General features: G+C 35.4%; 1 protein-coding gene across 1 annotated transcript in view; it reads left to right on the forward strand.

Annotated features, from left to right (window-relative positions):
- Positions 1 to 3,896: 3,896 nt before the first annotated feature.
- Positions 3,897 to 14,089, forward strand: part of Dnah7 (dynein axonemal heavy chain 7) — a 323,134-nt gene continuing 312,941 nt past the window's right edge. Inside the window, exons 1-2 of the mRNA XM_071619296.1 lie at positions 3,897 to 3,911; positions 9,987 to 10,049. Coding sequence (XP_071475397.1) covers positions 3,897 to 3,911; positions 9,987 to 10,049 — 78 coding nt within the window. The remainder of the gene's footprint in view (positions 3,912 to 9,986; positions 10,050 to 14,089) is intronic.

The raw sequence follows: 14,089 nt of genomic DNA on the forward strand, positions 1-14,089 counted from the left end.
GCCCTGGTTGTAGTAACCTCTTTCCCATATTGGGGTCTACACACTAGCTCTCCCACTTCCTGGGAAACTCATTCCCTACTGTTTTGACTGGCTTATCTGAAAAGGAGGATGTGTAACAAACACCAAGCCTACTTGCTTTCTTCCACAGTTGCTAAGTTTCAAAAGCAGGAAGTAATAACTACGTGGTAACAAATAACAACATAAAAAATGAGAATTCAGAAGCTGCTTAAGTTTACACAATATATTTTAAAGGAAAAATTTGATTTCATTCAAATCAGCATAAATTTGGGTATAAAATCCTAGCATTTGGTTCATGTGTAATAAAATCATTATAACAAATGAACAAAAAGCAAACGAGCATGCAAATGGTGAGAGAAAACAGGAGATCATAAATGCAACTTGAACTTGATGCTTAGGGAACCAAGATTATCAGCAAGTCATTTTCTGTTCTCCATTAGGTCTTTCATATTTGGTCAACTGGGAAACCAGTTTCTGTTTTGAGATATCATCCCTTAAAATGTATTTCTGTATTTATAAGCAAATCAAAAGCATGCAGATAGTTCTACCCAAATTGAGTAACCAGTCTTTCAAGGAGACAATAGGAGTGAAAAAATACCTATCATTTGAGGAATCTAGCGGTCCAACACATCTGTTCATATTTTGTGAAATATGTCAATGGTTGTCAGAATTTTGATCTGGTCTTAACCTGAACAGCGAGGATAAGGATTTACTTTGCTCACTTCTTTCAATTCAGCACTCTCTTAGTGACATTACTGATCTATGAGAATTACTGTGGGAACTCAATCCCAGGAGCCACATTCCTGTTACTTGACAGAGATCATAATAACTGACAAATACAAAAGAATTGGCTTTGCCAATTTTTATCAAATTGTTTTCCTTCCTAATTCTGGCAAGGTGCCCTGTGGACAGCAAATTTAGAAACAGGATTCTGCAAATGAAATATTGGCCCCAGAGGAGCTATAAATGGAGGTCTCGAAGAGGCAATGTAGAAAGTCAGAATAGCCTGATGTTTATTTCAATTATGGCTTTTGAGATTGGAGTGAATGGACAGCGAGAGAGCAAAGAACTAAAGAGAAGTTTGTAAATGGGAAAGAGTGGAAAGACTGTTTTCTCAGGCTCACTTCTGTCTAGTATTGTTGCTGTGAATATATCTCTTGCTGGGCCATTCATGTGGATCTTGACCCTCCGTGAAGCAATCTAGTTGACCTTGAACTTCTGGCAAAAAACTTTCAATTCCTTCTGAACACCTGGGAACTAACAGGAGTAGTTCTTTTGGCAGCTTGCTGGCAGCCATTAAACTTACTATACTTTCAAATCTCTTGCTCATTGCCTGTGGCACAAGCTCTCTAGGTATTTATCTTTTCCCTCTCATACTTTTACCTTCTAAACGCTTTTTTTTGTTGTTTGTTTGTTTCTGCTTGGATGAATCAAACTTCTCGTGCTTTACTGACTTTCCAATATTTTCACTGTGCCATGAGCTACGAAACAGCAGCAACAATAACTACTCTTCAAGTCAGTCTCATAACTCTATCTGAACCCCTGCCCTCTATTGAAATCTGTTTCTTATTGAAGCCTCTATTTCTACTTTCCAGGTTTGGAAGATGGGGTCTGCAATATTTATCCTCTCTTTAAATTTATCCTCTGTACAAATTCTTACCAGTTGTAGATTCATAGCATCTTCTCTTCTTGTCTCCTGCTTCATTTGTTGAAGACTTTAGCTCAGTTTTCCTCTCTCCTCTGCTACTTCAGCATCCATGAAAATAATCATATTAGCAATTCAGTTCCTTGACCTTCCATGGCCAAAGTCCTCTGTGTACCCCTTGTGAGTGAAATCATACAATATCTGTCCTTCTGTGACTGCCTAATTTCAGTTAGCATAATTTCTTCAAGTTTCATCCATGTTGTAGTCTGTGTCAGAATCTCCTTCCTTTTTAATGTTGAACAATATTCTCATTACACAAATATACTACATTTTGTATATCAATTCATCTAACAATAGATATTTGGGTTGCTTCCACTTTTTGGCTATTATGAACATAGCTACTATAAATATAAATGTACACATATCTGGTTGTGTCCTAGCTTTCAATTCCACCCAGAAGTGTATTTTGGGATCATATGGTAATTCTACTGTGATTTTTTGAGGTACTTCCATACTGTTTTCCATAGCAAGTATACCATTTTATATACCCACCAGTAGTGCATAGGATTGCAATTCTTGCTAATACTTGTTAATATTTTAGATATTAATCCTTTATCAGATATGTGATTTACAAATATTTGCTCCTATTCTGTGGGTTGCTGTTTTTTTTTTTCTGTTGATGTTTTAATGCACAAATTTCTTAATTTGGATAAAATCAAACTTACCTGTTTTTTCTTTTGTTGTTTTAGGTGTCATATCTAAGAAATCATCACCAAATCCAGCATCATGGAGTTTTCCCCATTTTCTTCTAAGAGTTTTATAGTTTTAGCTCTTAGATCTAGGTGTTTCATCTATTTTGAGTTTATTTTTGTATATGCTGTTACATATGGTGTTCACTTCTGATTTTTTATTTTTATTTTTTTTCCATATAAAAATCTAGTTTTCCCAACACCGTTTGTTGAAAAGACTGTTTGATTACTATAGCTCTTTGGTATATTTTGAAATAATCAAGTGTGAGTCCTCCAACCATGGTCTTCTTTTTCAAGATTGTTTTGTTTATTAGGGATCCCTTAAGGTTCCATAAGAATTTTAGGATGGGAATCTTCTATTTCTTAACATAAAACTTTTCAATGCAGATCAACTGCCCTTGAAATCTAAACTCCTTACCATGTTTTATAAGATTATCACTTGTTTCATCTCTAAATTCTAAACCCCTTTACCCAAATCTACTCTTTAGTCTTTCAATCCATTTTCAATTCTTCCAACGCGCATGTTCTTCGTCCCAGGCTTTTATATATGATCTGCTTTCTGCCTGGAACATTCTTTGCATGGCCATGCCTTCTTCCTTCAGACCTCAGCTTCCACAAACCTTACACACCTTCCATGAGAAAATTGGCTGGTGCTTTGTGTTTTCCCGAGGACTCCTTTCCAGCTCTGTCTTCACTGCATTATAAATGCTTGCTGGAACCTTCCCCTAACCTGTGCTGAAGGGACTGTCTTGGTCACTCTTGTGGGTTGGGGCTTAGCACAGCACCTTTCATATAACAAGTTATCCGTGAATGTGAATTTAAATGAATCTTTGTAGGTTCTTTTTCTGGCATTCTTCCAAGGAATAGTTTTTCTAGCATGTGGGAAGAGTCAACCGGAGAATGGGAGTTGGCCAGCACACAGTTAATAAAGGTGTTTCCTGGCTCCAGTCTTGCATGCCTTCCACTTGCCCACACTGGCATTGTAATTTGCGATCATTTCACGTCACCAATCTTCAGACAACTTCCAGGCAAAAAAAAAAGCTAAATGAGGGTTTAAGATGGAGGTCCTGTGCACCCCGCTTACTTGGAGGGTGCAAGATGTGAGGATGGACGTCAGTAATCAAAGGGTCTTCACGCTTCACGGCCGCCACCCACCGCCTCGGGTGTGCCGAACGCACCCCTTGCGGCCCCACCGCGGAGCAACAGAAGTGCGGGTGAGAGCACAGAAAGACCTTCCGCGGGAACGCTCTGAGGTTCCGGGCTCAGTCACTAGGGCAACAGATAACCGGAAGTGGAACATGCGCGGCCTGTTGCTAGGCAACGAACGCTGCCGGGACGCTAGACTCCCCAGGCGCCGAAGCAGAGGCTGAGGGAGCGGAGGCTGCACCGCACCCAGACGCCCCATCTCAGATCAGAGGGCTTCTGAGGGTTCCCGGTAGAAGCGACCCGGGAGCCGGCCTGTCGGTCAGCGTGTCCTCGCCGCCATGAGTGGCGAGCAGGTGAGAGGGCCGCACCAGCCCCGCCGCCGCGGCTCCGCGCTTGCCCCGCAGTTCAGAAGGGTAGAAGCCGCAGCACCCGGCTGTCTACCCCTGGGGTATTGAGCGCTTCGGCGAATACCTTTACTCGTTCCCTTCACAGCCTTTCGCCCAGGACGTCATAACAACCCAGCAGTGAGAGCTGGCCCTGAGAGTGGCAGGCGCTGTCGTGGCTGGCGTGTGCGCAGGAGGGAGGCTGAGGAGTCGCAGGGGGCTGGGCTCTTCCTAGCTGTCGGCAGATCGCCCAGTCTCTCCAAGCCTTAGTTCTTCCTCAGAGCAACTTTCCTAAGCTTGTTAAGAAGTTCCAATAAGAGAAAATACTACACCGTACCTTAGCTCTGGTATGCCATATTCTACAAGAGAGGGTTTGATATGTCGCAAATAGCACTGCTTAAGAGTGTAATAAAAGATGCAAGTTGCAATGGCTACTTTTAAAAAAGAAGTCTGTCCTTATTGAACGAAATGCAGAACAGTGATCTATCTTTTTTAATAGCCAGCAAGGAATGGGGAGGCAGTACCAGGGAATTTTTGTTTAAGTCTGCAAATTTTGATTAGCTTCTTTGTTTCGATACTGAACTATCATTCTTTTGCATGGCTTCATAGTGCTCTGTGTGTGTCTATTTTAGAATTTATTGTGGAAAACATCTTAAAAGGTGATTTAGTCAAGTATTAAAGTTGTAGATTAAAACAGAAAATGTCAAGATCCCAATTCATTAATCAAATAAGTAATTAATACCTGAATGCTCAAAAATTGATTTTAGCGTTTTATTGACACGAGAATTAAGAATATGTAATTAGTACTAAGTAGTAAAATAACAAAGGAGATAGCAAAAACAAACAAACAAACAAACAAACAAAAAACTTGGATACCAGTAACTAAAATACTGAGCAATTGATTACTAGACCTTACTAGTAATTTTATGTGATGTTATTGTAATCAGTCTTTTAATATATATGTATTAATATATATTGAGCAGCTTCTTTGATTGATGCCCAAATCAGAATTTGACTTGATCTTGAACCATATCAAGATTGTCAAATTTTGAAATAAATCTTTATTAAATTTACAGTGGTATTTCTGAATGACTTATTTCTCAGTTTCCTTAACTTCCTCCTCACAACTAAAAAGCATTCACTAAAACTCCACTGGCAGTTAATTTTTAAGTTTTGCTTTGTTTTTATAAAAGTGATGCAGGGAAATGATGGCCCTGGTCTCTCCCCACCCCTCCAAAAAAGGTGTTGTTTTACTGAACAGGCAATGGGATCTTAAAGAATGGGCATTAACCCACCTAAGGTCCCCCCAGCCCACTTTCTACATACTATTTTTAAACAGCAGAGGGCCCTCTCTCATTGCTTTGTTTGATTTGTAATTTTAAAATTAGTCTCAATACTTGAACTTATATGACAATTTAGAGTGTAGTTTTCCTTTTGAAAAGATGAAAGTTTTCATATTTTAATCTAAAGCAAATAGAATGGATTAAACTTTTGGAAATTCAATTTTAATGTGACATTTACTTATGTATTCATTCAGTTTGAAAAAGTGAGCAGGTGGTAAAATCATATTTACTGAGGAGGTTTTACCATATTCATCTGATTAGTGGAAGGTCAAGAATGACATGACATTTTTCAGAAACAGCAGTCTGGGTTTTTCTCCTAAGTTAGCTATTTAAAAAAAGTCAGTCTTTTAGTATTGCTCAATTTATTTTAAAAAATAGTTAAAACATAAGGCATTTTGAGTTTCAGTTGAAGAACTTGCCAAAGTTTAAAGGTACCAATAACCAAAGACCAGAAAGCTGTCCACAAATTGACTACCCCTTGGGAGAAGAGGGGAAAAAAAAATGTTGTCAGCCTTTTACTACTCAGGTACTTTTTCTAGTTATAGAATCAAGGAATTTTTGCATGGCTATGATGTTCATCCCTTCTTTTCCTTCATCATATTTTCTTAGTGTCATTACTTTAAAAAGAAGGGAAAAGTTCACCATGAGACCAACATCATGGTAACAACTTTAAAAATCAGAACTTAAATATATGACAGTTATATATAAATAGTGTCACTTATATTTAATAAAGTTTGATAGGTTAATTTAACCAGACATATTTGATCAGAATGGTTAACACTTAGATAATGCCATGTTAATATCTCTACTAACATGTAAGTGAATGAAAATCTGCAAATTTAAACCCAATGTGAAAATGATATCATTTTCTGTTATTCTAGAAATTCAGTATGTTTCTCCTAAAGTTACAAAAAGTTTCATGAAACATGGATCCCAAAGTTCACATGGAAGAAAGGTCAAGATTGTGTCTGATCATTTTTTAAAAATATATTTTTTAGTTGTAGATGGACATGATACCTTTATTTCATTTATTTATTTTTATGTGGTGCTGAGGATTGAACCCAGTGCCTCACATGTGCTAGGCAAGCACTCTATCACTGAGCCCCAGCCACAGCCCCTGATAATTTTTAGAATAATAAAGTGATAATAAATAGATAGAAAAATAAAGAATAATAAAGGGAATTTCCCTGCAGATTTCAGGAAGTATTGTGAATTGTGATAATTTAGACAATGTGATACATTTTTTAAAACAAACAATCAAAGAAACTAAATAAAGAAACAAAAAGATATGCACATAGTATGTGTGTAACATATTTATATTACATATACACTCATAAGTGTGTATGCAATTCATGCTCAAGAATTGTGTGTGTACTAAAACACATCTGAGGATTTTTTGTGTGTGTATGGTGCTGGGGATTAAACCCAGGTCCTTGTGCATGCAAGGCAAGCACTGTACCAACTGAGCTATATCCCTAGTCCCACATGAAGATATTCACTGAGGCATTAGAAAAACACTGGAAATAAGCTAAATGTTCATTCATAAGAGAAAGGAATGTGTAGATTGTATTATATTCATATAAGTAATATATAGCAATGAAAATCAGTGAGGTAAGTATAATTTATCAATCAATGTGGATAAATTTCAAAGCTAATACTATAAACAGCAGATTGCAGAAAGATACAAATAATGAAATATGATTTATATAAAATTCAAAAGCCTGCAATAACAATATCTCAAGCTATTTAATGATCAAATGTATGTAATAAGAATAGTATATATTGCAGGGGAATAATAAACACAAAATTCCAGAGTGCAAAGACTTAGGATGGACAGAGTTGGGTTGAGGACATATGACTTTTCATGATATTTTTTTTTCTTTTTGAAATATTTAATAATTTTAAGAGAATGGAATGTGAATAAATGTGGCTAGAGTGCACAGACAATTTTGGTGCAGGAAACAGATAAATTATGTTTGTGATAACTAGAGTGGAAAGCACAGTTAAGGAAGGTATTTTCTTTTTAAAAAATAAGCATTCTTTATTTTAATGTTGATGGGAGTGTTTCACTATAAAAGGAGGCATTGCTAATTACAGAGATAAAAGGGGGATTGCTTGGAAAATATAGTGCTTGTTAAAGTGAAAGGAGATTGTGGTAGTTGAAGGATTGGCTTCTGCTAGGAGGTGGGATATTGTCTCCACTGCTTGTAGATGGAGGACAGAAGAACAATATGGGCACCATTGCTAGTAGGCTTATAGATTTGGTTACAAGAAATGAAATGATGATGGATGAAAAAAGATACATTATTCATCACCAAAAGTAGGAGAAAAAAATAGTATTAGAAAAAAATAGAATTTTTGAGTCTATGTGAGATCATCCATAATTGACACCGATTGGTGACAGGATTTTCCTCCAGCAATATATACCTACTTGGGTACATATATGGAGAAGGTGAATCATTGAATTTCAGTGGGATTATAGTTCTGTCAAATGTGTAAGAAAGAAGGAGTTGAGGGTATTGATAGTATAGAATCTAAGAGGAACAAGAAGAAAAAGAACATAAGAAGGAGTAGATAGATTGTGATGAGAAGGGTATGGATTTTGTTATCAGAGGTCTCAATAAAAGCAAAGAAACAGAGCCTTGAGGAAAGTATCACATAATAATAGAGAATCAAAGCATGTGGTAATCAGAGAAGAGAGTGTTTAAAATCAAGATTTCACAACTGGTGCCATATTCTTAGAATTTAGAAGGGTTGACATGGGAGTGAATGACAGAGATGAATTGAAAAAATAAAAAGGTTACAGATAAGATTAAGATTAAATAACTAAGGAATTAGAATACTGGACAGATGATTCTCAGGTGTGTGTGTGTGTGTGTGTGTGTGTGTGTGTGTGTATTTTTTTTTTCTGGTACCGGGGATTGAATTCAGGGGCTCTTTGACCACTGAGCCACATCCTGGATCCTATCTTTTATTTTATTTAGAGATAGGGTCTCACTGAGTTGCTTAGTGCCTCGCTTTTGCTGAGACTGACTTTGAACTTGCAATCCTCCTGCCTCAGACTCCTGAGCTGATGGACTTATTTTTCAGTCATTGAGATTGATGAGCAAGAATATATGCTTTTTCTGTTCAGAATAAATGCAATTAAACTCAAACTCTAAAAAGTTAGTTAATGAGAGAATGACATCAGAATGTATTCAAGTATGTAAAAAGCGTAAAATATTCAGGACTCTTTCTCCCTTTTTCATTCCCCCTTTGTATTCCTGAATATCTCCAATCTGTCTCCTTTCATGCTCTTCTGGTTCTCTTTCAGTTTCTTGGACCAGTTACGGATATAGTGAGAAAATGTTAGACTCAGAAAATATTTTGTAGGTAGGGCTCAAAGGGTTGACTAATACATTACATATATAATGTGGAAAAAAAAGCAAGCAGTCAAGGGTGGGATTTTACCTTGAAATTGAAATGTGAATGGTGGTGATGTCATATTTTTTTTTTTTTAGTTCAAGAAAACAGTAAAGTTCTACTAGGGTATGTAAGTGTTCATTAAGCAAGCAATATTTTGGACATGTTAAGGTAGAAATAAATCTTTTTTAGTCCTCCAAGTAGAGTTATCAAACTAACTATAGAAGAGTCAGAAACCTTGGGAAAAGATTAGTACTGGAGAGGTAAACTTGAAAGATTTCAGTGTACAGATGATATTTACAATATTTGGACTAGATAGATCAATTAAGAAGGAAATTTACATTAGAAATTGCCATGTCTATAACATGAAGATAAAAAAAAGCACGAGAAGTAACAAGAGGAATAAGTTCAAAAGATTCTACATTAAATTGTCTTGACACCCTTTTGAAAAATTTATAGATCATAAATGTGTGGGGTTTTTTTGAACTATTAATTCTATTGCTTTGATCTACATGTTTATCCTTATGCTAATACCACATGGTCTACATTACTGTAGTTTTGTAGTAAGTTATGAAATATGGAAAGGTGAGTCTATCACTTTGTACTTATTTTTAAATATAGTTCAATTGTTCTGGGTTTCATATATTTCCTTGTGAAATTTATGATCAACTTTTAAATTTCTACTAAAAAAATCAATCTTAGTTTCCCAATCCATGAACATGGTATTTTTTTTCTAATTTATTAAGGTCTTTTAAAATTTCTTTAAATAATACCTTGTAATTTTCAATTTTCACTGTACAAGTGTTACACACCTTTTGTTAATTTCATTCCTAAGTATTTTATTCCTTTTGATGTAAATAAAATTTTTTCTTGATTTCAATTTTTATTGCTAGTATCTAAATACAGTTAATTTTGTATATATATATTTTCAAATATTTTTAGTTGTAGGTGGACACAAGACCTTTATTTTGTTTATTTACTTTTATGTGGTGCCAAGGATTGAACCCAGTGCCTCACATGTGCGAGGCAAGTGCTCTAACAGTGAGCTACAACCCCATTCCTGATTTTTGTATATTGATCTAGTATTCCACAACCTTGTCAAGTTCATTCATTAGCTCTATTAATTTTTTGGTGGGTTATAGGATTTTCTAAATACAAGGTCATACATCTGTATAATATGTTTTAGACTATTTGGGATGATATGCATTTTACTTTATAGTAAACACTATAAAATTTGGTTGAGTGAATCAATTTTAGCACTAGCAGATAAACTGTTTTGCTTTTTCATATTTTCATGCAGGATAAATCAACTGGCAAAGAAAAATCCAAGGAACCAGTAAGATTTCTACCACAGTTGCCTATGGTAATTTACTAATATATTATCATTGCTTCTATACAATGTCTAATTTAAATTTAGTAACTTGAAAAATAGTTACTGAATTTCTGATTTTAAATTCTTAGTTTCACATGATTTTTTTCTGGTGAAGAAATTCAGTGAGGTACATATCTTAGGAAAATATCTTAACAAAGTCACTGTAACTACAATGTCTTAGTTACATACAAAAATTTGAGTTTTATGGTTAGAGGAATAGCCAACATTACTAGCAGAAGGAATGTTAGTGTTGGAGTCAGGAAATGAGACTGTGGGTCAGAGCTTTGCCCTTTGTGACTTTGTGATGTTTTGGGAGTCACCTCTCTGAGCCTTCATTTCTGATTTAAAAATAAGAGGCCTTGATGATCTCTGAGGAAACAGCTCTTCATGCTAAAAAAGGCTATATTGTAAAAGATGTCTTAGATTTTGGCATCCTTTTTCAATATTTTGACTGTAAATAATTTAGACAGTTAATAGGCATTTTTAGTTGATAAAATGCTGAACAAGTTATGTTTTACCATATAAAATTTTTTGTCTAGTAATTATGTTAAAATTTTAATGCCATTGAGTTAAACTCTTATAACTCCTAGAAGCTGAGTTAAAGTGGAGTTTAAATGCAAATATTTATTTTGAAACATTTTAAAAGCTCATAATGAGTTCTATGCTAGAATTTGCATTACTTCATATGAAGATGATCCCTAATAATTTAAAATGACAAATTCTTTCAGCTTAAAACAAACTTGAATGAAAATTTTAAGTGAATAATCTTGAAGATTTTAAAGTACATATTTTGTGAGTCTGTTTGTATTGATAATAATATCAAGATTACCACAAGTTCTACAAAACAAAATCATAATTTTTTTTAGTTTTATGAATATCTACTTTGAGTTTTCTCATTTATAAGTTAAGGAAATTGAAATGAAACACATTTCTCTTTAAAAATTAAAAATTTTAAAGCTGAAAATATTGATATTAGTGTTTTTTGGTATGTTAGATTTAAATTTACTTACTTAATAAATATTCAAAGTTGAGATGAATCATCCTTTCAAGCCGGAGCTACATTTAGTTATCTTAACGGCTTTTGTTGACCTACTCTGCTTTTATTTGACTATATCTTGCAATATTTTTTCTGTATATTTTGAGCTTTATTTCTTTTAAGAGAAATCATACTTTAAAAAATAATCTGTTAATTTAAAACAATTTTCATTTAAATATTAAAGTTTGTATTGGATAAAAGTTTAGTAGTCATTAAGACCAAGACTGATTTTCATTATAGACCTTTTTGCTTCTGAAAGTTATCATTGATAGGGTGACCCAGCATGGATAACTCCCAGCATCTGTTAGCTGGTAACCTGATTCTCACCCTTTCTACACACCTCACTCATAGCATTGCCATGAATCTTAAATCCTTTATAGAGAAAGATGGGAGTAGAAGAATGGAAAGTCAGATGGAAAGATAAAAGAGCACTGATTTTTAAGTACTCTTATCTTGTCTTAATTTCTTATCCCATGAAAAAAGAGCCTGAAAAAAAGAACTTGTAGACAGCTAGTTTCTCTGGGAGGTGATCTCGTGATACAGGAGTAAGAGAGTAGAGGGAGCAAAATTAGGAAGAAGGAGATTTAATAGAAACACGGGCTATCACGTTGGTTGCTCAGTAGGCAACTGTTCCTGTCATGATATTTTGAGCTTATAGAATGCTTCCTGGAATTTTTCACCTAAGGAGAATCAAGGAATGACATTTATCCATCTTCTGTCATCCTGTGTTGATGGAGAATAGCTCCTAGGGATGTTACTTCTTACCTCTTCTGGGTGCTTCTGTGTGTGGGGACAGTGGAATCTTCCTATGCTATGGCATTGGAGGAATCCCCATCAGGAAGCACAAGTACATATTTCTTGAAGCAAAACACTGTTATGAGTTGAAACCAACACAAAACTGTTTACTGCAATGCAGCCATGTGTAGAATCAGAGGTGAGACCATGAAGATGTTAAATGATGTGAGGCATATCATTAGCTAGATGATATTCTTGCTTATGTGTGGATACTTTTCTTGGTTAGCCAGAGAACTACTATTTATAAAATTTACTATATATATATATATATATATATATATATATATATATATTCTATACTTTAGTATAAGAAGGAAATATTAAGGCCCTACCAACTTTCTCCATCCAGAGTACTGATGAGCTCAGCAAAGAGATGGTTGATATAGAGATTCTAAGTAAGGTGTGTTTATAGATTTGTTGTAGGCTGTTTTATTTATTTATTTGTTTATTTATTTATTTATTTTTGTGGTGCTGGGGATTGAATCCAGGGCCTTGTGCATGTGAGACAAGCACTCTACCAACTGAGCTATATCTCCAGCCCAAGCAGGTGATTTTGACACTTGTAGACAATTTTGGACATTATAATAGTCCTTATTTGAATTGCCTCTGTACCCTATTATCAAAATTCCAGGGCTTGTAAACCATACAGTCCAAAGTCTTTCTTTTCTGTTATTGATAACTGAATTCTCATCAGGCCTTTGCTATGCTCTTATTGGGGAGAACCTACTGTACCTTTTAACATGAAAATGTTGTGTTCACATTTCCCTTGATATTGTGTTGTCCACTGGGAATTATAGAAAATAGAGCAATTGGGGGTACAGCATTGGAGGTGCATGAAATACTCACTTAACTTGAGGTTTGTGCTTTGGTAAGTGCTTTTTGAAGCTCATTGCAATTCTTTAATTCTTTTTCTTGTTACACTATTTTTAGAATTGTTTAACCAGTTTTCTAAGATAACATTAAAATCAGTTTATCCAGCTCTGCAAGACTCATTTAGTAGACAAGGGTAGAATGAGGAGGAAGGAGAATAGGATAAGGTAGGAGCACACATACCTTAGAAAGAATTTAAACTATAATAAATGCTGTGCATATTCAAAGAAGATCACCTGCAATTGAACTTAAGAAAGACTATCTTAAACATTTTTGATTCTTGTCTTGAAGAAAGGTCCAGATTTTAACAGGGAGATATTGAGGGGTATATTGTTGGCTCTATTAGGCAGGGTAACTAATATTAGCTGACATAACAGACAGATTTCCAAATCTCAGAGGCTTTATCCATCAAAGATTTCCCTCTGCTCACATGAAATCTGATGTAGGTCAGATAGCTCTCTATCTTATCACTATGCCAGGGAGAGCACATGGCCTCCACGGCTGCAGTGGCAGGGGTGAGACTGCAATGCAAGAGGCATTCCAGCTCTTAGCTACCTGCCTTGTCCATGCAGCACAAATCACGTGGCAACAGAATAACTGTGAGAGAGGCTAGGAAATGAAATTATTCAGAGTACATTGAGGAGGGCTTTGAAAAACAGTACTAAGACATGTACCTACTTCACTGGGAATTTGTTAATGTCTCTGAGCAGTATGGTCAGAGCTGTGCCTCAGGAAGGTTGGAGTGACCTTCTGTTATTAGCATTGTCTATAAATCAAGGCCATTATCTACTTTTTCCTGGATTATCTTAAAAAGCTGCTAGACTTGACACAAGTCTCTTCTTGTATATCTTTTTACTGGTGCTAGAATCATTTGTGAAATAACCCTTTTTGTGTCCCTGCCTGATAAATAGGGTAACATAATTTATCAACCAAACTGACATAACATTAAGAGTGAAAGTGCTACTAATTATAATAGGGCAAGAGATGTCAACTGGAACTATGTCCAGCAAACTGGGATTTAAGATTACCATAGGAGGGACTACAATAGCTCTCTATTGCAAGAAAGGCCAGTTATCCCTTAAAATCCAAGTCCTTCATGACATACAGCACCCACCTATGCATCCCTGTTTCTTCCCTCACCCTTTGTTCAAATTCCTACCCCAACATAACTCTCCAAAGAGGCTCTTCCTACCCCATCTCTCATAGCATTTCTCTATCCCTTTACACTCTTTTATTTTTCTCTATTGCACATATTATTTCCCTAGATTATATGACACATATATACTGAAATAGCTTTCTTGTACTCCACTAGAATGTACATGCCATGAGG

The sequence above is a fragment of the Marmota flaviventris genome, chromosome 11 (assembly GCF_047511675.1).
Source record: "Marmota flaviventris isolate mMarFla1 chromosome 11, mMarFla1.hap1, whole genome shotgun sequence".
Classification (NCBI taxonomy): domain Eukaryota; kingdom Metazoa; phylum Chordata; class Mammalia; order Rodentia; family Sciuridae; genus Marmota; species Marmota flaviventris.